Below are 26,275 nucleotides of genomic sequence, written 5' to 3'. Positions count from 1 at the left end.
TTTATGAAATTAAATATTGGTCTTGTGGGACAAATTAGCAGCCCTCTAAGTTTTATTTGCAATGTATTAAATTTTGATTTCTCCTGCTCTGTTTTCTTTCTTATGTCTTACCAGACAGCTTTGCTTTTACTGTCTGCATTACAGATGCTTTTATTCTTTATGAATTTCTTTTGCATGTAGACACAACTAACTGAATATTCTGCTGTATTTTTGATATAAATTTAGAAAATTTGAATCATTCAGTATTTTAAATTTTATTTTTGTTTCTTTATTTTCTTTCCCTTAAGACCTTTATGTCTTATTTGTTATTGTCATTATTATGTATCTCAAACAGCAGAATTGTTTCCTCTCAGTAACCCTGCCTCATGTTATTTTTTTTCTGTGCTTAGTTTTAGATCAATAATTTGGAGAAGATTGTTGGAGAATCCTTGAAATTTTACAAATATGTCACAGTGAGTTTTGTCAGTATCTTTTATTATGTTCTGTTGATATTGCTGTTTTAGTTACTTTTGTTCCACTATTGGCCACTTGTATAGTACAAAAGTTATTTAGAATGTTTATGAATATGTTACTGACTTCATTTTTATATAAATGTTTATGTGACTCCATCATGTTCAGTAATGTTAAATACCATATCTAAAGCTTGTATTGAAATTTTTGAAGAAACCACTTAAGTAACCAAGTTGTGCCATAAAAGCCTTTCTCCACAATTTCATCCAGTATTTCTTCTTTCACTACCCAATTTACCCACGTAAAGCCTATTCCAGTCAACATCATCAAACACTTTCCCAAAATCTACAAATGCTATAACATGGATTTGCCTTTCATGAATCTATCTTCTAAGATAAGCTGTAGGGTCACTACTGCCTTGTGTGTACCAACATCTCTCCAAATACCAAGCTCATACTCCCCCAAGTCTGCTTCTACTGTTCATTCCAGACTTATATAGGGAATCTGTGATTGCGTTTTCCAAACATGACTTATGAAACTGATACTCACACCTGTTAGCTCTTCCATTACTTGGTATTGGTTTTATTGTATGCTTTTACAATCTGATGATATTTCCCCTGTATTATATATCTTTCATATGAGGTAGAACAGTCTTCTCATGGTCAGCTCTTCCAAATATATTAAAAATTCTAAGAGAATGGATTCAGTTTCAAGGGCCTTGTTTTGACTTGTCTTTTGGTGCTCAGTCAAAATTTTCTCACAGTCTAAGACTCTTATCTCATCTTATTTGGCTTCCTTTTTCCTTTCCATAACACTGTCTGCATTTTTTGTCCATTTATATAGCCAATCCACCATGCAGCCATCCGTTTTGTTCTCATCTGAGAACTTGATGTTCATATAGCTGATTGTCTTTCCTCCAAATTTTTCTTTAACTTTCTTATACATGGTGTCTTCAGTTCTTTAAGTCATGATGCTTATACAGCTTTATTTTTCTCTTCTAGCCATTCCTGTTATGCCACTTTGCATCTTCTATTAGTCACATTTCATAGATGCCAGTATTCCCTTTGCCTGCTTTATTTGCTGCATTTTTAAATTTTCTCCGCTCATAAGCTATATTTAATATATTATATGTAATCTTAAGATTCCTTCTGGACCTTGTCTTTTTGTCTGTTTGTTCTTCTGCTGACATCACTATTTGAAATCTCAAAGTTACCCTTTGAGTTTCTGTCAGATTTTGTCCATCTAATTTTGTCAGTCATTCCCAATTCTCTATTTGAAGCTCTCAACAACTAATGGTGATTTTAACTTATCCTTGCTTAATTGCCTACCCTTCAGCAATTTCTTCACCTGTAATCTGCATTTAGTATCCAACCAACTATAGTCAACCGTCCACATCTACTCCAAGAAATGTTTTGCAGTTTAAAATCGGGTTTATAAATCCCTGCAATAGAATTAAATAACCCATCTGAAACATTCTAGGATTGTCCTCTACTAATACATTGATTTATGGTATGCATGTGGAGCACCACATTTACATCAAAGTAAACTTGAGCTCCATTGCTCCACAGCCATGTTACAAGAGGAACATGTAGTATCTCATAAAATAGGGTAAGAACGTATCTGAAAAAGATGAGGTTCATTGGCTAGGCTACTCTGGTTTGCAATACATTTAGCTCAGTGATCTAACCATCAATTATTCCAGCCCATACATTCACACTGAACCTGTGTTGGATACTTCTAACAATTGGTGGCTGTGGATTTCCATCAGTCCAAACATGAGTGTTGTGCAAGTTCACTATGCCATCTGATGTAAATATGCACTCATTGGTGTACAGCATCAAACTTGGGAAATGTAGCTGGATTATGGAGCACTGTAAATACCAGTATTCAAACTCTGCTCATGTGGACAGTTCTTCACTATTATAGGCTGGATTTCTGTAGATGGTATGAATGTTGTAGTTGTTCATGGACATCAATCCACAAATTAGTATGACATGCACCCAATTCTTCTGGCACATGGTGAATGCTGGTGGACAGTTCTTCAGAGTATCTCATAATGTCCTCTTCAAAAGTAACTGTTTGCATCAAGTAAGGACAGCCAGAATTCATTTTTGACACCTAATACCAGAGAGAAATGCAGAATAATTGACACTGCAGTCTGAACGTTCATCAAATGTACATTAAATTTTTCAATGCACACAGTACAATTGTATGTACAGTAAAATATAGTAAGCATAGAAAACACAGTGTGATGTATGTAAATGCTACAATTTTGAAAACATTCAAGGCATCAGATACAGCATCATTTATTTACAACTTTCCAGTCCCTCTTAGATCTTTCTTGAATTGCACCAAATATCAAATGATGTCAAGAATTCCTGTTGGGAAACTATCTGCATTCCATCTTGTAGCATCTCTGCTGTTGTCATGAGCTTTGCCATATGCAAGCAGCATATGATATTTATATATTAGTTCATGTTGTAAGTCTGTCAACAGGTTTACTGGTACACAATACAGTTATCTAATTATGATAACAAAAGGACCATCGATGGATACAGAGAAGCCAATGGAAAATTATCAGGGGCAGTGCATTCATCCATTTTACACTGGTATCTAATGGCCACCATAAATAATTACCATACCAAACACAGTCAAAAGAAATATTGATGCCACCATACTCAAAATCATGCATCTACAGAAAAGGGTTTCCTCTTGAAAAATGGCCAGGTTACCAGCCCACAGAAACATGCTAAGCATTGCCAGTGAGGTGAGCAGTGTGACAGTACTCAAGTGCAAAAACTCACTAGTAAATTTTGACCAGAATGATCAAGGTGTAAGAAGTAATATTGCTGAATTAGAAGTACTTTTGCTTGATCAGCTAAAGGATATTTCAGTTTTAAGTGTGATTGAACACTGGTTAAAGGAAAACCAAGCTTGTACTGCTAGGATAATAGGATTTGAAATTATTAGTATCTTCTGTAGAGAGACTTTTATAGGTGGAGGACCATGCATGCATGTTAAGCAATGAATTGAATGCAAAGAAATTAAGTTCAGTAACATAAATAATGAGGAAAAAGTGTTTGAATATTGTGTTTGCAAAACTTAGAGAAATCAAAATTATCACTGTGTGCATGTATCGATCCCCATCAGGCAGCTTTATGGGATTCTTGGACTGTGTAGAAAGACTCTTTAGAGAATTAAGGAATTTTAAAGAAATTATTATTGTAGTTGGAGATTTCAATGTGAACTTCAAAGTAGCCAGTCAAACTGTATGAAATCTAAATAATTTGTCATATTCACGTAATTTATCACCTACTGTCCATGAATACACAAGACTTGAAAAGACCAGTAAAACTACAATTGATCAAATATTTTTTTACTTGCAAACATTTGATCATATTGTAGAAGTGATTGATACTGGATTCTCAGATCATGAAGCAATAAAATTTTGTGTAAATAATGTACTCAGCACAAATTCCAGGAAAAGTGAGAAATACTTCCACAGAAGATGTGTAAATTAAGGACAACATCAGGATTTTTAATTCATTGTTACAAAATTCAAACTGGGATCTGGATAAATATGACTCTGCGGATATGAAGTTTTAGTCATTTTTAGCTTGTTACAAACATAACTATGAAACAGCATTACCTCTAAAGAAAATTAAAGTAAAAAACCACAACTAACACTTGGATAACACAGGGGATAAGGGAATCTTCAGAGCAACTTAGAAAGTTAATTACATCAGCTAGGAATAATCCAGCTCTGAAGCAGTATGTATATGTAAATTGTTACAGAAAAGTGTACAAGAAAGTTGTTACAGCAGCAAAAAAGTTAAGCAGTGACTCATACATCAACAGAAACAAGGGTAACAAAAAAATGAAAACAGTTTGTAATGTGATAAATACAAACTTAGGCTGAATCAAACAAAAGAACATTAAGATTGTTCTTAAAAGCAAAGGCAAAACTGTAAATGATCCTTTACAAATTGCCACTATATTCAACAAATCTACAACAAAATCTTATAAAAATCAACATCACATAAAGGTTATTCATAACATCTCTGTATATCCTAAAACTAATATTTTGTATGTTGAAACAGTACAAGAAGCATAGAATGCAATCAGCAAGCTAAAAAATAAATTTTCATGTAGTACAGATGGCATTCCTGATAAAGTAATTAAAGAGATCAAATATAGTGTTTCTCTGGTTGTTGATATAATTAATGCTCCTTTCAGCACTGGTACTTACCCTAGAGAACTCAAGCTGACAATAACAAAACCATTATATAAAAACAGTGATCCTTATGATGTAAAAACCTACTGACCTTTATCAAAGTTGTCTTGTTTCTCAAAAATTTTTGAAAGAATAATGTACAAAAGACTATCTTATTTTTTGAATAAATGTGGATTACTTGACAGTGATCAAAATGGTTTTACAAAAAATTGATCAATGCTATATATAATTTCCTGAAACTTGTTCTGAGTTCCATTGATCATAATTAAACAAACTGTGGAAATTTTTTTAGACTTACCTAAGGCATTTGATGTTATTTATCATAAAATTTTGCTTGACAAACTATACTACTATGGAGGCCATGGTACTGCTCATATGTGTTTAAGTCATACTTAACTGATAGATACCAGAAAGTGGAAATAGTTCATGAAGGTACATCCTTCACTTCTCGATATGAGAAAGTTACTCATGGAGTACCCCAAGGATCAGTAATGGGACCCACCCCTGCTGTTCTTGATTTTCATAAAGGGCTTACCTAGTTATTTAACACATGCTGATGCTGTACTATTTGCTGATGATACTAGTCTCTTTGTTAAAGCTCAGTATGTGACTGACTTACACAAAAAATAGAAATAACAACTGAAGAAGTAGTTAAATGGTTTAGAAAAGCAGTCTATTTGCTAATGAGAAGAAGACATTATGGATGAATTATAAGCGTACATCAAATAAAATAAAGTAATCCCTAACATAATAGTGAAGTTAGGTTTGAAATACTTCAAAATTCAAATACTAATTTTTTAGGAATTTGGTTAGGTGAGTATCTTGAATGGCTCAACAAAAAGCTAACTAAATGCTGTTATGTATTGGGAATGCTAGAAAATTCCAGCAGTGCACAAACAGTTATGAGTTCCTATTATGCATTCATACATAGTCTATTGTAATATGGTGTCTTATTTTGGGGTTTATCAAGTCTAACAAGACACTCCTTTATCATTCAGAAATGAGTCACAAGAATTATAAAAGAGATTGCTTCTATGGAGTCTTGTAGGAAAATATTCAAAGAACTGAAAGTTATAACTCTTCCATCTAATTATATCTATGAAAGAACACGCTTTTTGAAATACCATTCTCACTCTTTGAACAGTGCAATAACTTAAGTTAAACATAGTCAAGTGTCACTGGATATAATGTAATATTAGAATTTGTTTCATTTATGTATCTGGTTATCTGTATGATTTTATCTGTATCTTTATGATTTGCTTCTGTTTATGTATTTAATTACCTGCATGAGCTTTATACATACACTATTATTTAAGTATTTTTGTCATCAACATATGACAAGTCCTATATCATTGTATATGATAAAATGGATTACCAGTAAATCAATCTATGTAGAGAATTATCTCAATGGAAAAATGCATGAGTTAATTTTTAATCCATCTATAATTTACATGAAGGCTGGTGAGCTGGACAGCCTGGATGTGGTTTTATGTGATTTCTGACATCATGAGTACCCGGCTAGTACCCACATTTCATCTCAGAAACTTGTTACACAAACATTCAGAAAAAGTTCTCATACTTGCACATAGGATTAACTCTACATGCAGATGGGTGGGAGTAAGGATTCCATCCTGGTGCTGTATAAGAGACTGGCATAGAAGCAGACTTTTGTCTGATGATAGCCTTGAAAGCCAAAAACCAGTTAGTAAAAAGAATTGATAGTTTACAACATCCACAATTTTATGATTTTCCTTTATAATCATAAAATTGTTCTACCAAGAAGTTTTGGAACATTTAGTGAGCAGCATTAACACCATTTAAAGAAAAAAGAAAACCGTACAATTTCTACTGTTAAAGATTTCATAATATTACATAAATATTACACAATTTCATTAATTATTATATAACTTAAATACTTATTTATTCTGTAATAGTAATAAACCCATAATACAATTTCTTCACAGTATACTAGACTCATATAAATAAAACAAGTTTGGGGCTTCTATGAGCCACAAAAAAGTATTTCATCATGCTAACACTGTGCAGAAGGAACTAGTGGGACAGCATAAGAACATGTGACATGTATGGAATGCCAGTTCACACTCATTTAGTGTGCCTGCAACATTTTGTATAGACAAAGGTCTTGGGAATAATGGTTCTGGCTGGGTATTTTAAGTTGTAGGGAAGCAGAACTGTACGGCAGATAGATTTGGCTACTCATATGCATAGTCAAATCATTGGCAGTGTATAGTGGTTCTGGCTGGGTATTTTAAATTGTAGGGAAGCAGAATTGCACAGCAGATAGATCTGCATACTCAAATGCATAGTCAAATAATTGGCAGTTTAGTCACCATGATAAACAATGCAGGATGGCCATTACAGGCAGGCATTGAGCAACCTGTGTGGGGCAGATGCACAGCTTGTAATACAATACTGTATACCACATTTCCATTATATCTTGTGTCTGTAACACTCTTGGTTCGTGTAACAGTGCACTCTGCACATGTTTAGCACCTCATTTGGTGTTTTGGATCTCAAAAATCTCTTACATAAGGAATGAGTGCTGATTGAATCTACAGCAAATTTTATGGTACTGTTTTGCTTTATGGACATTCGAAAATGGTTCATTCATAAATTTTGTCATGTGAAAGTAATTTTCCTTTATTTTTAATTGATCAGGCAGAGTTTTAAAATTAGGTTAAAAATCTGTAAATCTGAATAACTATTTTGTTATTATTTCTGTAGTGCATAGAAAACACTTATGTGGCAAATAACAAGATATAACACTCAAGTTGGCAATGAAGAAATGACAGACAATATATAAAATGTATAGTTCAGTGCTAAGCCTAATGTGAAGGTAAAACTTTCCCCCCATTTAAGAAGAAATTAAAAATTCCAATATATAACAGTTCCCATTGCAATGAGGATCATATAACTTGTTCCTGTTAATATAGATACATTAATATCAAGTACAGTCATCACTTGTGTGTGCAAAAATATAAAACGTAGACTAGTTATTGAAATAAATTTGCTGGCCGGAGTGGCCGAGCAGTTCTAGGCGCTACAGTCTGGAACCGCGCGACCGCTATGGTCGCAGGTTCAAATCCTGCCTCGGGCATGAATCTGGGTGATGTCCTTAGGTTAGTTAGGTTTAAGTAGTTCTAAGTTCTAGGGGACTGACGGCCTCAGACGTTAAGTCACATAGTGCTCAGAGCCATTTGAATCATTTTTTTGAAATAAATTTAAATGTTCACACCAACATTTCACTTCTGTTAGTAACATTGAGGTAATGATGACATATATTTTAATTTCGTATTTAATTTAATATTTTATATTGCATATGCATGCCAGTTCCCTCTTCCTCTGAGCTAAAATTTCATTTATTTTAGTGACATGGTAAAGTGCTGCTGTCTCAAGATTGTTTTAATGGGGTTCAAGGAACTTTGTAAGATTTCATGAGCAGAGGGGTGCAGTAATTACATCCATGACAATATGAGAATGATCAAAAAAATTTGTTCTGTGTCATTTTATTTACTGCTGCGTTCCAGCCACTAACAGTTAAATGGCTGTATATTTGTATAATTCTTATGCGCATATCATGTAATTTTTTGCAACATGATTTGCCTTTATGTTCATTACATTTACAGAAAGATGGTTGGCACCTAGAGAATAATATGCCTCTTTCTAAATACTGTTGACTATATCAGATTCAGCCATTGGTTAAATTAAACTCCATTTTCTCCAAAAATAGTCTTATATTTCTAAGTAGATTAGTGTTTTGCTATGTTGATTCCTTACGTGATAATATTCAGTGTTCTTTTATTCACATATATTTTAAATTATATGGTTATTTTTGTTTTTGTTTTTGTAGATAACTAATCCTATATGCCATAAAATAGACCATAAGTAGAAAAATAATAATGGCTTTGCAAAAAATTTAAACACATACTTTTGGCTGAGAATGAAAACACTTAAATGTGTTCCATTAATGAATTTCTTGGAAACAATATCAGATATGAGCAGCAACTAGCCATGAAAGATATGTACCTCTGTAAAAGGCAACATTAACATGTTATTCCCGTTCTTTAGCCAAGAAATTACTGTAACTATCTATGTATCAGGGTACTCACACCATCCAGAAGTTCTCTGACCATGCCATCCCATTTCTTTGTTTCCTTGTTTAATGTCCCATATTTGCTGTCAAGTTGTAGGACAAATGTATAATTAAACCCTAGCATAAGGGATATTTCATGTATAAGATCAATGCCAAAACCTTCATACATATCATTTCCTTTTAATGTCAGACTGGTGTCCACTCGCATGCCATAAGGCTTGCTCTGGAAAAGAATTAAACCATCACTATTAATGCAACATCACTAATATTCCCTGCTTAACACAATCTGATATTTAAACATGAAAAACTTTATGAACTTCATTTTGTTCAAATCTGTAGAAAGATTGAACTTTATGAACTTCATTTTGTTCAAATCTGTAGAAAGATTGTAACACAATGAATAAGGGATTAATAATGTAAACCCTGATTTCCATCCCTCTTGGAGCCATCTCTAATGACCTTGTTGTCAAAGGGACATTAAACGCTAATCTCCTCCTCCCTCCTCCTCTCTTGGACATTACACACTGCCAGTCTCATCACTCTGCAAAAGTGAATTTTTAAGACAAAATATAATATTTTAGTGATCTGCAGTGTTGGACTATAAACTTGAAGCAAAAGAAATGCATTTTCTATACCCAGATACAATGCTCTTACCATTGTTTAGAAGATTTTTAAAAATTATTATCATTAGTTTGTATATAATCTTGAATATATATAGCTGATATTGTTCAGATATTTTTTTGTAATTTTGTTTTGATATGTAAATTAGGAAAATTCTACCACTTTGAACTTAGCAGACAGTAAGATTGCTGGAACTAAGCATACTCAGAACTGAAGGCCTAATAATGATTAACGAAATGTGAAATGTCATAAAACCTCCAAACCAATTAAAATTATAAATACTGTTTCCAGGGCCCTTCTTGAAGTTTCTTTATTACTATGGAGAAACATAACTGTGAAGCCCATATGCCATTATAGGAAGTTAGTTGAATAACACACAATGTAAATGTCAGAAATAAAGTAGTTTAGAATCATAGACACTATGTGTAAAAGAATCTGACACATGTTAATTTCAAATATTCAGAGACTACTAAAATCCTGGTATATCATGTAGTAATTAATAAGTTTTATTACAACGTATTGATACACATACTATTGTTAAAACTGTGAGATGTCTTGCACATAACTGAATTGAAGTTTTCACATTACATGATTAAAATAATGAAACCATATAACAAACTCAAGTGAAAATAATGTTTTATGTGGGTGAATTCAAAAAGTTTAACATATAAATCAATCAGAAAGAGTACAACCAAATACAAAAGATGAATATTATCAATTAGAACAGGAATTAAATCATCATAGTACTGCATCTAGCTGTCAACAAGGATATGAAACAGTCCATTTGGGATGTTTGACTACTGCCCTTGAAGGCATTTTTAAATTCATGCAGACTATAAAATGTGAATATATGTCACCTGGGCACAATTGATATGTGATTGATAGAATTAGGGGCGAGTGTTTTTACTGCACATGCCACTCTTCAGAAACTGCAGTCCTCTTAGTACTAATACTGTGTTTACAGGAATTCTAGTTTCTTGAAAAATTATCTCCTGTGTGTTTATGTGTGAATAACTTAATATCAAGATGTTATCTGTGTGTCTCAAACCAATCACTGTTACATATAAGAACATAGAGACTTTGAATTTCTTCTGAAAGAAACATTACCACAAATAAGTACACCCAGACCTACTTATCAGTCTGTTTCTATGATACTTGAGGAAAGGAAATGTGTTCCTTGGCTGTTCCCAGAACAGTTGACAATGGGACTCAGTAATTAGAGAAAGTCACAGATCTCATATGAAGAGGACTAAAAATCATCGTTTGAAGGTTCAGTTTCAATATATCTTCTGTGTTGTAGGATAAGTTGCAAGCATATTCCTGAACACCAGGCAAACAAGTCAACTTCATGAATGTAACCAAGCCATTTAATAACTCTTACTAAAGGGACTACAGACCTTAATATGGTGCAGGTACACCACTTCAACAGTCTGGTCCTTTATTTCAAATAGGTCTTCAAATTATAATCATCAGTTGTTATTTCACAGTAGAGTCTACATCAGTTCCTTTTGGGTTTTCTTCAGCATGACATTGTCTCTACAATCTTAATTTTTAATCTCCGGACAAATATTATTGTTGTTTGCATATTATGGCATAAATCTACATATATTATCAGATTCTATTTATCATACAAGTTTTTGCTGTTGATGACTGATTATAAATAAGTAAAAAAATCTTTGCAATGGTTTCTCATTCCAATCAATAACTTCTCTTCAGTGACTTTCCAAGGCATATTTGCATCAGTATCTCTACCATTGTCAGTGTGTATAATCAATACAAAATCAAACTGTCTGTCAGTCACAAAAGGATTGCAAGAAGGCTCAGTTTTTGGATTCTTTCTTTTTATGACATATATGGATACTCTGCCCACAGTAGGCCTGTTATTGGCACAGACAAATATGCAACAGCCTTCCTTTGGTAATATATCTGCTGAACAAATCAAGATGTCATATCAGCAAAATTTTCTTATTATGTGGATACATTTCCCTTTTCATTTCTCATTCAGCCTACATATTCTACTGGGGAGAAATTAAAGTGGTCCAGCAATCAATATTAATGTCTAAAAAGGGGATTATGTGCAGTGGGATTTAAAAGTCAAAAATATTCTAAGCACCTGGTATTTATATTTATGGCTCCTTAATCAGTACTAAAGGACATCTACATCTCTTTAAGATACATAATTCAGTATATCAGTATAATACAAGAAACGTGCATGCAGCTGACAGTCTGTACCATACACCATACCAACAATGGTCTACCATAGTTACAAACATCTTGGTCGCATGATTTTTAACAACCCCCCCCCCCCCCCCCCCCCAGATTGCCCACATGGTGTTTATGAATAAATTCAACCCCTACTTCCATGAAGCTGAGCTAATTAAAGTAATAAATTCTTGCATATTACAGTATATAGTTTGAAAGGAGTCAATATGTATGTGTATTAAGGAGCAAATTAATATGTAAGGTGCAATAAGTCTAATTTTGAAGTTATTTATTTATTTATCACTCCATCAATTCAAATGTGATTAGCTCAAAAGGATATAATGTGTGTCAGTAAACAATCTATACATGGATAGTATTAAAGCAGTCAGTCATGCAAAAGTAATACTTCATGTTTACATTACACAGCTGTGATAAGAATAGCAGATTACAGCAACCATTAGACACAGAACATGAAAAACAAATACATAACCAGTGAAAATAACTATGAATGTTACATGAGTATGGTAACCTGTATGATTGCTCAAACTTGCAATATTGTATATCACACTAAAAATATCTGGTCCAGAGACCTATTAGAGTTTTTTCATTGTGGAGAAAAATCTCTTCTAAACTGTAAAATGAGCTTTCCAGAAGAAATTGCTTCTGATAATCTCTAAAAGAGGAATGGTTATCAATTTCACTTTTAATATCTTGAGGAAGAGCATTAAAAACTTTTGCACCAGAGAACTGCACACTTTTTGCACCATACTCAGGTTTTTACAATCATTGCAGAAATCCTAGTATCATATCCAAAATATTCACTGTTTCCTTTATAAAACTCAATGTTTTTTTCTGATGAAACACATGAGAGAAAATATGTACTGAGAATAACAGTAATAATTCTCAGTTTCCAGAAAAGATTTCTACAACTACATCGAAAGTCTATGCCACTCGTTATTCTTACAACATATTTTTGGGCCAAGAATATTTTCTTTGTCAGTGTTTGGTTTCCTCAACATTGATGGTCTGCTGAAACGTCTGAGTTCAGCTACGTATGCTATTAGGGTTATTGCAAATTTTGGTGATAAGAATCTCAGTAAATTAGCTTACTATGCCTACTTTCATTCACTGCTTTCGTATGGCATCATATTCTGGGGTAATTCATCGTTGAGTAGAAAAGTATTCATTGCACAAAAACGTGTAATCAGAATAATTGCTGGAGCCCACCCACGGTCATCCTGCAGACATCTATTTAAGGATCTAGGGATCCTCACAGTAACCTCACAGTATATATATTCCCTTATGAAATTTGTTGGTAATAATCCAACCCAATTCAAAAGTAATAGCAGTGTGCATACCTATAACACCAGGAGAAAGGATGATCTTCACTATGCAGGGTTAAATCTGACTTTGGCACAGAAAGGGGTAAATTATGCTGCCACAAAAGTCTTTGGGCACCTACCAAACAGCATCAAAAGCCTGACAGATAGCCAACTAACATTTAAAAATAAATTAAAAGAATTTCTAGGTGACAACTCCTTCTACTCATTGGCTGAATTTTTAGATATAAAGTAAGTAAAAAAAAAAAAAAAAAAAAAAAAAAAAAAAAAAAAAAAAAAAAAAAAAAAAACACTTAATCATTAGTGTCATGCAATATTTTGTGTAATGTAATTTCTTGTACAGACATCTTTTATTAACCTGACACGTTCCACATCATTACGAAGTGTCGTATTCATGATCTATGGAACAAGTATTAATCTAATCTAATCTAATCTAATAACATAAGTTATAAGAGAATGGATATAGCCATGGCATGCTAATTCATTGTGTCTATATTTCCACTTTTGGAGAGAATGCAGAGAGCATAAATTGTTGAGCGGAGTCCTTCTGAAGATTTATTATATGATGAGACCAGTTTACTCTTGAGTCAATTACAACACCTAAAAACTTAGTTGTTTCAACTCTTTCTATTGACTGTCTGCCACACTTCACAGTTAACTCGTCCTCAGGTTTAGCAGTTGCAATGAACTAAATTCAGTTAGTCTTATTAAAGTTCAACAAGAATCCACTGATGCGAAACCACTTCATTAAATCAATAAGAACATTCTTAATAGATCCTTGAAGATCTTCACATGTATGACCTCAATCACAATGTTGGTGTCATCTGCAAAAATGGTAAAAATGCACTGTGACTTTTTACATTGAGCTATATCATTTATAAAAATGAGGAACAGTAAAGGACCAAGAATGGATCCTTCGCACACTCCACATTTAATGGTTCTCCAATTAGATGAAACCAGGCTACTATAGATCTCATCAGTACTATCTACATTTACTTTCTTATTTTCTGCTTTCTATCTTTGATGTATGATTCTAACCACTTATTTGGTATGCAACCTATTCCTAATAGGTCTACTTTCTGTACTAGGATTTGGTGGTTGACAATGTCAAAGACTTTTGACAAATCACAAGATAATCTTATTGCTACCATTTTGTCATTAACTGAATCCAGAACTTTATTTGTGAAAGCATAGATTGTGTGTTTGGTTGGCAGACCCTTTTGGAAACCAAACTGACTTTTTTTACTGAGAATATTATATTTATCTAGATGTTCCAAAATTCTCGTATACATAAGCCTTTCAAGACTCTTTCAAAAGCAGTTAGAAATGGATACTGGCCTGTAATTTGTGACTTTGGTTTTGCCACATTTCTTGAAAAGTGGTTTTACAGCAGCATATTTGAGTCTATCAGGCACAGTTCCCTTTTGTAAGGATGTATTGAAATCGTGGCTAAGTACATCACTAATAGAAGCACAACTCTGGTTTAGTAAATTATTAGTGATATTATCTATCCCAGTGGAATGTGTATTCTTGAGAGGAATGGTTGTTCTTTTAATTTCAGTTGCTGTAGCAGGTCTGATATGAATTTTACCATATATTTGGGTGTAGTACTTCATTAACAGAATCCTTGCAGCCTATTTTTTCTGAAACTGACAAGAAGTGGTTGTTGAAATATTGGCTATGTTTTCAGGCTCATGTAGTAGATCAGTTTCATGTTTAATTGTGAGTTCTTCAAAAGTTCTTATAGCTTTCCCCATCTCTCTTCTATCAATATTACAAATAATCTTCATTTTGTAATACAATGATTTTGACTTTTATATTACCTTCTTTAGCACCTTAACAGTAAATTTTGTAATGGCCAGTTTTTGTTGTGTCTTTAGACATTCTAACTGCAATGTAAAATTCCTTCTTTGTTTTATATGATTGTTTAACTCCCTTTGTGATCCAGGGTTTGTTTGGTGATGTACCAGTACTGTCTCTAACAAACTTTTTTGGGAATACGTCTTCAAAGATGGCTGAAAAGTCATTTATGAATATATTAAATTCAGCATTAGCCTCATCTACACTGTATACTGGGCTCCAGTCCATCTGTTGCAGTTTGTGTTCAAAGATTTCCAGTGCATCACTAGTCGTTGACCAAATACATTTCCAATTGGAGATTAATTTCTTGAGGGGTGTAATGTCATGCAGAGTGAAGAATTGTCCATCATGGTCAGACAGTCCATACAAGTTAGGGATGACAATGAAGGTATGTTACCCACTTAAATTTATAAACAAATTACCTGTATACTAGGTGATCTAAATGAAACAATGTACTACACTAGTCACCCAGTTAAAAAAGTTGGTGAAAACATAATCTTAATGTATTTAGTTATGGTACTAAAGTACTGGAAAAATAATAATTGCACTGTTTAATAGTTAGGAAACTATGTACACACATTGTATTACTTTAATTAGTATTGCATTTAATCTTCGATAGCACCAATTGACTTAAAAACTTTCAAAAGTTATGAATGTCTTCCGTCCTAAATCTGTTATATTCTATTTTATTATGTTGTATTCAATAGCTCTGCAACATTCTAACTCTTTAGATTATCTTCATTCAGTGTAATTAAAATTAAAATATTTTATCATAATATGATTACTAGGGAATACTCTGTTGAACATATAATTTCTCTGATGCTACATTCCATGAGTCTGCATCAGTATTTGAAAATTACACCTGAGAGTGTTGTTGGTTTTGGCTAACCACACATCTCTCTGTCCCAAGTCAATTCAAGAACATTTTCAGTTGTGTTTCTTCCATCAAACAGTAATAATTGCAGACTCTTTTATAAATATAATCCATACACCAGCTAAAAGTAAAGCATGTATAATTGAAACTGCCAAATAAGTCTTTTATGAAAGATGTGGTACAAAGAAAGTCTCTTGGGTATAGAATAAAATTACAATGTATTTATTATTGTAATACAATATTCTACAAATCACTAATCAAAAATATTTACTTTTTAATACTATAACTGCCACTTACTTTTTCTTTATTTGTCTTAATTTGGTGTACTTTTGACTTTTTCTGTTACCTACATTAGAACAAAAGTTCTGTTGTCAAGAGAATGTAAACTGCAAACAGCACTATTGAGTTTTTTTATGTGTATTTGGCTTATTATTAGGACAATTTTCGCCATGACTGATCAACACTATATAATTTAGAAGTGACCGAGACTCTAAAAGAAAATAATTGTAGCAAGTATGACCAATAGAACAGCTGTTATACATTAAACTAATTGTAGTCTTTTTAATTCTGGTTCCTGTCTTTCAATGTCTTATTAACTTGATACAGAGCCTTAGACTAACTGTGCAATATTGTCACAGTAGCATTCCAGAGAAAATCTGTGAAGCCACTTTAATACATAAGAATGACAGATAATAATGGAACATATAAGGCAATATTAATGCAGCAGTTTAATTTAATTAAACGACCCAAAAATACAAGTTATTAAAATTATTTACACACTTGTTTTCCAATGTTTTTGCATGTCTTGACAGTTCAGAATTACTCCACATTCACATAAGGTGGTTATCAAACAGTAGGTGATTTACTAAATACAGAAATTTGGGAATGCTCTAACATCTTAATTTATAAAATGTTTGCCATCTTCAAGGAAAAGGTGACCTAGATTCACGTCCAGTCTGTTTGCAGTATTAACAGATACCTATGCTGCATATTGACCTAGTGGTTTAAATGAGCTTTTCATACATTTTGAGGTGACTGTCAGATTGGTATCCTTCTCCTACATTATAAAATTTAACTTTATATTATGAGGAGTACAAGGTTCCAAGATGGTTGACACATATTGCCAAGCAGAATATTTCTCGCACTGGCAGTAATGTACTATGTTTTTAAGGTAAAAAAGCCACAGATGTTTCAAAGCAGTCATGTTTTAGGCAAACACATTTTGGAGAACATTTATTTATAACTGTCATAACCTCTTGTTTGTACACAAAAGATTTGTGAGGCATAAATTTGTGAATAGGAATGGATGAAAGACAGAGGATGCCAAATAAGTTAATAGTTTTGATGTTCCAAGAATTCATCCTAAAAACTAGTTTTCCCATTGCCAAAGCATCCACATGGACAGATATATTTTACTGAAGAATGATTACATTTCCTCCTTTTGCGTTTCATGCCTTTTATCATATTTTTTCCACATAGTTGGTACAGAACACCAGTTAATATTTTTCTCTTCACAAGTCAGTCAATAAGAAGAATCTCTTTTCATTATTCCAGAAGACACAAGCTATTGTTTTTCTGGCAGATGAAATTCACTTCGCCTTTGATGGTGAAGAATCAATGGCTGACCTTCGCTTCTTTGGTTATTACTTTTTCTGATGTGAATAGAGTGATCCCTATCTTGTCCACATAAAAATCAGTGAGAATAGTTAGAGTTGTTCACACACTGGGTTGAAGTCTTTATATTCACCTTTGCTTCCGAGGAGTGTTCACAAATACGACACCTAACATACACTAAGCTATCTTATTCATGTAAAATTTACTGTATCCTATCTTCTGATGTGTCAAACACACCAGGTAATTCACACATCATTACCTTCTACCCACCCTACAGTATACTGTGCAAGTTCTGTTTTGATTTGTTGCTCTAGTTCCTGACTGATCTTTACATGGATTACTGTCAAGGGAAGTATGGCCGCATTTCAATAAAATCACTCATTTTTAGCTGTTGAAAGTAAACGAGTACGCTCCTTAGAAACTACCATGAACTTCTAATAAATTTCTGCTAATGTTAAACCATGGAAAATAAGGAATGGTTTCAGGTTTATTGTTTTGAATGGAACACACACAGTATAATTATTTATGTTCTGTAACGTCAGAAACAAAACTTAACTGACATCAACAGCACCTATGTACCATGCTGAGAAATTTTGTCTTTGCCCTAACATATGGTTTGTTTGTATTTTCTTTTTCCAGTGTGTAACAAGGTGATGACTGAATTTATTGCACAGGAGTAATTGAGAATGTGGTGAGAAAGTAATAAATATGACAGAAGCAAAATACAGATACAGTAGGAAAAGCATTTAATGCAGAATGACTGGTTTGCATGTTAAGTCATTAAAAAGTTGTGAACAAAGACAGAAAAAGACAGCTTCACACCACATGGCATGTTGTATGCAGTCAGGTGGTGAAATCTGCATCTGATAATGGTCTAATTCTAAAACTGAGGAAGGTATTGTAGTCATAAGACACTGGAGTTGCATTAAAACTCTGCTTCCAGTTATTCCAAATTTTTGTTTTCTGTTGCCCCTTTTAAAAATGCATGATATCTTTCTTTCCTATCCTTCCACAGTCTGAGTTCATGTGCCACATCTAAGGGCATTGTTGTTGGTGGGATGTTAAACCCTACTCTTTCCTCTGCCATCCTAACATCAAAAGCTGTCAGTCTAGATTAAACATAATTACTACTGGAAATCTCTTTTGTGCTGCAGTTTTCTCACATTTTAGCTATGGAAAAACTCATAAATATGTTATTTTAAAACCATGGCTTATTATATTCAATTCTTTCATGGGACCATCTACATATAACTGAATACAATGTACATAACGCATACATAAGCTCTTCTTCTGCATTTGATTAAAATTAATTTTTCAGTAACATTGTATGCAAGGCATAGAGCTACACTTCTATGTATGAGCATTGCTTGCTGTGTCTGATGAACATATAAAAGCAGTCTGGGGATGGCTACAAAATGATGGACTTTTAAGTAGCATATCAAATGATTCTTAAAAAAGTAGCTTATTGTGAGCTGCACCTGTGAAATACACAAATATATTTTTCTTCTAGGATATTATAAATGTCAAGTAAAAACATTATGTTTTGCCACATTTATACTTATATATATTTTTTAAATCCTATAATTTTGTGGTACATAATATTATTTACATACTATCAATGAAGTACATGTTTAAGGAACAACAAAAAATAGTTTTTGATAGAAAATAAAGTGTTCTAGAAAAGAATAATCCTTTTTAGCAAAAATAAGATTATTTATTTGGCAAGTGCAGCTACTGAAAACATTTTTTCAAGTTCAACAACATTTACATATAAACTCTGTAGCAGTTAATGTCCACTTACAATTGCTGTTAACACTATGAGTGTCCTGTTTTGGAGGCTTTCCTCTTGTCTCACTTCAGTTGATACTTCTTCTCGTATTAAAGTAAGTCCAGTGGTTGAATTCCATGTGCCAATCTTCTGCAGTCCATCAACTGTCAACTCCACTATATGCAGCATAAAATCTGTTCGAAAACCTTCATAATCAAAATGTACAGGGCCTGTTAGTCCTCGAAGTGTCTTATATCTCTGAGGAAAAAAATAGTACAGGTCATCAGGGAAATAATGAGCTTACAACAATTACTTTCATGTATGACACAAATCAGCTAATCATCAACAAATGAAAAATATTAGGATATAATTCTCTGTTTTGTCTTCATTTTCTTCCACTGATTCTATAAGGCACTTTTAGTTAACAATGGCATAGGATTATGTAAATTAGGGATATTTCTTCTAGATGATTCTATACACAAAGTGTAAGTAAAACATCTAAGCATAATTTTTAACATTTTCTGTAAGAAGTATATAACCTTGTAAAATTATAGGATCAAAAAAAACATTTTTTTTCAGTAGACGCAGTAAAAGTGTAGCTCTTTGAATAGATCTACAACACAGCACAATGTATCTGATTAACTTCATTTTACTTTATTTCATGTGCTTACTGTAGTTGTTGTTGGTGGTGAAAGGGGAAAGTGGAGGTTATGGTGGTGCTTCTAGTAGTGTTTCCCTCTATGTATCACTATCAAGATGGTAGTATAATGGACCACACAATAAAGGCAAACTAGTGCCAAATATTGACATATAGGATTAAAATGTTAACTTATTTCCTGAACCATATGCATCAGAAAACTTCTGGAACCAAATGTATCTATTACACATTAAAATAAAAAAAAGACTGGTTTGATGCAGCTCTCTATGCTACTCTACATCGTGCAAGCTTCTTCATCTCCCAGTACCTACTGCAACCTACATCCTTCTGAACCTGTTTAGTGAACCTCTTGGTCTCCCTGTATGATTTTTACCCTCCACGCTGCCGTCCAATAGTAAATTGGTGATCCCTTGATACCTCAGAATATGTCCTACCAACTGATCCCTTCTTCTAGTTAAGTTGTGCCACAAATTTCTCTTCTCTTCCATTCTATATCTCCTCATTAGTTATGTGATCTACCCGTCTAATCTTCAGCATTCTTCTGTAGCACCACATTTTGAAAGCTTCTATTCTCTTTTTGTCTAAACTGTTTATTGACCATGTTTCACTTCCATACATGGCTACACTCCATACAAATACTTCCTGACATTTAAGTATATACTCGATGTTAACAAATTTCTCTTGTTCAGAAACGTTTTCCTTGCCATCGCCAGTCTACATTTTCTATCCTCTCTACTTCCACCATCATTAGTTATTTGGCCCCCAAAATAGTAAAACTCATTTACTACTTTAAGCATCTCATTTCCTAATCTAATACCGTCAGCATCACCCAATTTAATTTGACTACATTCCCCTATCTTAGTTTTGCTTTTCTTGATGTTCATCTTATATCCTCCTTTCAAGACACTGTCCATTCCATTCAACTGCTCTTCCAAGTCATTTTCTGTCTCTGACAGGATTACTATGTCATCGGCGAACCTCAAGGTTTTTATTTCTTCTCCATGAATTTTAATACCTACTTCGAATTTTTCTTTTGTTTCCTGTACTGCTTGCTCAATATACAGATTGAATAACATCGGGGATAGGCTACAAACCTGTCTCACTCCCTTCCCAACCACTGCTTCCCTTTCATGCCCGTTGACTCTTATAGCTGCCATCTGGCTTCTGTACAAATTGTAAATAGCCTTTCGCTCCCTGTATTTTACCCCTGCCACCTTCAGAATTTGAAAGAGAGTATTCCAGTCAACATTGCCAAAAGCTTTCTCTAAGTCTACAAATGCTAGAAATGTAGGTTTGCTGTTACTTAATCTATTTTCTAAGATAATTTGCAGGGTTAGTATTGCCTCACATGTTCCAACATTTCTACGGAATCCAAAATGATCTTCCCTGAGGTCAGATTCTACCAGTTTTTCCATTCATCTGTAAGGAATTCGTGTTAGTATTTTGCAGCTGTGGCTAATTAAACTGATAGTTTGGTAATTTTCACATCTGTCAACACCCGCTTTCTTTGGGATTGGAATTATTATATTCTTCTTGAAGTCTGAGGGTATTTCACTTGTCTCATACATCTTGCTCACAAGATGGTAGAATTTTGTCAGGGATGGCTCCCCAAGGCTATCAGTAGTTCTAATGGAATTTTGTCTACTCCCTTGTTTAGACTTAGGTCTTTCAGTGCTCTGTCAAACTCTTCACGCAGTATCATATCTCCCATTTCATCTTCATCTACATCCTCTTCCATTTCCATAATACTATCCTCAAGAACATCGCCCCAGTATAGACCCTCTATATACTCCTTCCACCTCTCTGCTTTCCCTTCTTTGCTTAGAACTGGGTTTCCATCTGAGCTCTTGATATTTATGCAAGTGGTTCTCTTCTCTCCAAGGACCTCTTTAATTTTCCTGTAGGCAGTATCTATCTTACCCCTAGTGATATATGCGTGTACATCCTTGCATTTGTTGACTAGCCATCCCTGCTTAGCCATTTTGCACTTCCTGTCAATGTCATTTTTGAGACGTTTGTATTTTTTCCTTTCATCAATTAAATTCAGTATCTCTTCTGTTACCCAAGGATTTCTATTAGCCCTCATCTTTTTACCTTTGTGATCTTCTGCTGCCTTCATTATTTCATCTTTCAAGGCTACCCATTCTTCTTTTACTGTATTTCTTTCCCCCCTTCTTGTCAATCATTCCCAAATGCTCTCCCTGAAACTCTCTACAACCCCTAGTTCTGTCAGTTTATCCAGGTCCTATCTCCTTAAATTCCCACCTTTTTGCAGTTTCTGTAGTTTTAATCTACAGGTCGACAGGGGTGGCCAAACGGTTCTAGGTGCTACCGTCTGGATCCGCACTACTGCTACGGTCGCAGGTTCGAATCCTGCCTCGAGCATGGATGTGTGATATGTCCTTAGGTTAGTTAGGTTTAAGTAATTCAAAATTCTAGGGGACTGATGACCTCAGAAGTTAAGTCCCATAGTGCTCAAAGCCATTTTTTTAATCTACAGGTCATAACCAACAGGTTGGGGCCAGAGTCCACATCTGCCCCTGGAAATGTCTTACAATTTAAAACCTGGTTCCTAAATCACTGTCTTACCATTATATAATCTACCTGAAACCTTTTAGTATCTCCAGGCTTCTTCCATGTATACAACCTTCTTTTATTAATCTTGAACCAAGTTTTAGCTATGATTAAGTTATGCTCTGTGCAAAATTCCACCAGGTGGCTTCCTCTTTCATTCCTTACACCCATTCCATAGTCACCTACTGTGTTTCCATCTCTTCCTTTTCCTACTATCGACTTCCAGTCACCCATGACTATTAAATTTTCGTCACCCTTCACTGTCTGAATAATTTCTTTTACCTCATCACACATTTCATCAATATCTTTGTCATCTGCGGAGCTAGTTGGCATATAAACTTGTACTACTGTGGTAGTCATGGGCTTTGTATCTATATTGGCCACGATAATGCGTTCACTATGCTGCTTGTAGTAGCTTACCTGCATTCCTATTTTCTTATTCATTATTATACTTACTCCTGCATTACCCCTATTTGATTTTGTATTTATAATCCTGTATTCACCTGACCAGAAGTCTTGTTTCTCCACCCACCGAACTTAACTAATTCCCACTATATATAACTTTAACTTATCCATTTCCCTTTTCAAAATTTTCTAACCTACCTGCCCGATTAAGGGATCTGACATTCCACGCTCCGACCCGTAGAACATCAGTTTTCTTACCCCTGATAACAATGTCCTCCTAAATAGTCCCCGCCCGGAGATCCAAATGAGGAACTATTTTACCTACGGAATATTTTACACAAGAGGACGCCATCATCATTTAACCATGCATTAAAGCAGCATGCCCTTAAGAAAAATTACAGCTGTAATTTCTCCTTGCTTTCAGCTGTTCTCAGTACCAGCATAGCTAGGCCGTTTTGGTTAGTGTTACAAGGCCAGGTCAGTCAAACATCCAGACTGTTCCTCCTGCAACTATTGAAAAGGCTGCTGACCCTCTTCAGGAACCAGACGTTTGTCTGGCCTCTCAACAGATACCCCTCCATTGTGGTTGCACCTACGGTATGGATATCTGTATCATTGAGGCACGCAAACCTCCCCACCAACGGCAAGGTCAATGGTTCATGGGGGTTTTCTTTTTGGTATGACATTGTAAACTTGACCATTAGACTATACTATGTTTACAACTGTATTGCAAAAATCATTGAGATATTATGGGCCAAGTTTACATCCTGATACATATGAAAATTCTTTTGTGATAATTTTGAAGAACATAAGTTTGTGAACACAGTGATGTTCTTAAATTTTCCATATTTTAGTTTTTAAAGGAAATATTAAATTAACTAAAATTAATAAAATATTCATTAAATAAAGTATAAATGAGTGTTCTATTGAAAGCTAAGGAGGTTTTCTTTAACATGATGTCACAGTATCATTATGTGATAAAAAGGTAGTGCCTCTTTTGTTTTTGCAAATCACAAGAATACATTGGATACATGAAGTAAGTAGTCCTAAAATTCAGAGTGTTTACCTTTATAACTTCTCTTTTTTGTATCAGTATTTATTGTATCATACTCTTGTACATGACTAAAACTGTGAAGTGATGCATTGCAACTATAGGTTTACAATTGGGGAATAGATCAGTGAAGTCATGGACTAAGTTAGTAGTAATAGTGAAAGCCTATGTGAACAGTATTGTTCAAAGATATTATAAGAATTATTGAGAACTATGTTAATGTAGTAAAATCTAAGGGCAAGCAAAAATTAATTATTGTAACATCACCAGTGAAATTACATGTAAATACTAGTGAACAGCTATTATGCTGTATGTATTTCAAGTCCATGTTCATGAATAGAATCTGGCATTGGTAAGATTAAAAAGGTTGTGGGAATAAACTGCTAAAAATAACAATGCCATAGGTCCATGTCTTCCAAATATAATGCCAATTTCATATTCCAAAGTACTTTCACTATTGATGATTTTAGGTGCATGTTTTGGAGAGACAAGAAACAATGAAAGCTCTACATGGTAAGGAAAGCATTTGAAGAAAAAGCTTCAATAAAAATGGATCTCTGCAACAAGATCAGAGTACCAGACCTTGAAGCACATTTACAACAATATTACTGGCCTCATAATTATCACATAATGCACCAAGTACTCAAGTTTTTCTTTCCTCCTTATGATCTAAAAATCAGTGAAGGCGTCCTCCTATTTCCCTGCAAATGAGGAAAGGGGCTGATCCATGAAACATTTTGTTTCAAGGCCTTTGCTTTGATTAGCAGAGGACATTGAAGCATGTCCCATTCCAAACAACTTTTAAGAAGATATGCATGAGTATGTACACCAATGATGTCCTATCGATTTTCTGTACACCATGCTCAGAAATTAATCAGGCAAAATATTAGACACTACTTTGTTGGTGCTCCACATTTTCATGATTTTGCATGAGATAAACTCACGCTGCAGTGTCCCCTTTTGGCACACCAGTGTAGAAGTTGGCCCAGAAATGCCTAAGTAAAAAAAATCCATGTAATTTGCATGCTGACTTGCATGTAAAAGCCAACTTTGATTTTTTTCCTATGTGGGAGAATGAATGGGCAGGCTTCGAGTACCAATTGAAAATCTGGATTTGCATATTTTACTGTACATGTTGTTTCAGCATAATCTTTCAATGATCATATCAATACCCGTTTCTATTGCGATATACTGTGAAACTACAAAAATTCACGAATGGTGCAATAATCTTGTACTGTTATTGTCAATTATAGGCTTAAACTAATTAGCAGTTTTTTTTATATTTTCGAGAAGAGTAGGCCTATCCTCATTCAAAACAAATGTTCTCTAATTTCATTGTATAATCACATGAGAAATGGACTATTTTTAAGGATTTTCAGTACCATACAAAATTATATTTTCTTAAGTTACTGGTATGAGTGTTTTGGATAAGATATTTTGAGCAAACAGCATTTGTGATTTACAGTTACTGTCAAAGAATAGATCACCCTGAATTTCAGCATATATCAACTCAAGTAAATGTACATTTTTGAGAATGTCTGGGAGTTAACATTTGCCCTCTTCTTACTCTAATTTGTAGTAAATCAGTGTTTGTGATACAATAACCATTACTACAGCAATTATTGTGTCAGATCCAGTTTTTGCTTAAAGAGGAGTATATATTATAAACATTTATCATAAATTATATCTATTTCAGAGTTTGCTAATAACTATAATAACCCTAAAAAGTTTCAGAAAATTAGTAATTTTTACCACCAGTTTTTCTGTTGGCTTAATACAAATCTTGTTTCATGTATTTACTTCAATTTTATTTTGGTAATTAATAATTTTTTAGCTCGGCAGATTAAAAGATTATCAGCAAGCTTAGTTTAAAGTTATATGTTCACTATCCTGTAATACATTGCACCATCCAAAATGCAGCCCCACTGTGAATGTTGTTCTTGAACACGGGATGAGTTGGTTGACATTTGTAATCAGGTGGAAATCACCCTCACTACTGTCAAATGCTTGGCAGCTGCTGCAGATTGGTGTGTTGGAAGAGCTCCCAAAAGTCATGTACCTGTGAATCCTACCTTCTCTGCATAAAGCACAGAATCTGCCATTACTTGTCGACTAGGTCACAGTGAATGGGGTTTCAGTTGTAGCACAAGGCTTCCTGTACAGGGTGGATGGGTATCAGGGAGAACTCAGGGTGTTACATGATCTCCCTAACCAACAACTTTGAGGTTTTGTCTTTGACTGAAACTGGAACTGAGCCAATGGGACTCACTTCACCTGTTTTGGGTAACCTTTTTTGTCCAGTGTCAAGAGGAAACAAACACAAAAGGTTAGGACTCTATTAATTGTTGGTAGTTCAAATGTATGGCAAGTGATGGTACCCCTTACCGAAATGGCAGCAAGGGACAGAAAAGGACACCAGGTGCACTCAGTGTGTGTGCCTGTGGGCCTCATTTAACATGTTGGAGAGACAATTCCAGCAGGCACTGAGGGAACAAAGTGCAACCAACTGC

The 26,275-nt window shown here is 34.1% G+C and overlaps 1 protein-coding gene across 3 annotated transcripts in view; it reads right to left on the bottom strand.

Annotated features, from left to right (window-relative positions):
* Nucleotides 1-26,275, bottom strand: part of LOC126298678 (glutamate receptor ionotropic, kainate 2-like) — a 397,907-nt gene that overhangs the window by 134,452 nt on the left and 237,180 nt on the right. For all 3 annotated transcript variants that reach the window (XM_049990109.1, XM_049990111.1, XM_049990110.1), the window contains 2 exons: nucleotides 19,111-19,335; nucleotides 8,815-9,021 (listed from right to left, as the gene is read on the bottom strand). In XM_049990109.1, the coding sequence (XP_049846066.1) occupies nucleotides 8,815-9,021; nucleotides 19,111-19,335 (432 nt within the window). The remainder of the gene's footprint in view (nucleotides 1-8,814; nucleotides 9,022-19,110; nucleotides 19,336-26,275) is intronic.

This window comes from Schistocerca gregaria, chromosome X (assembly GCF_023897955.1).
Source record: "Schistocerca gregaria isolate iqSchGreg1 chromosome X, iqSchGreg1.2, whole genome shotgun sequence".
NCBI classification, from domain to species: Eukaryota; Metazoa; Arthropoda; class Insecta; order Orthoptera; family Acrididae; genus Schistocerca; species Schistocerca gregaria.
Note: the sequence above shows the minus strand (reverse complement) of the source record. Positions and strands in the feature narration are given on the sequence as shown.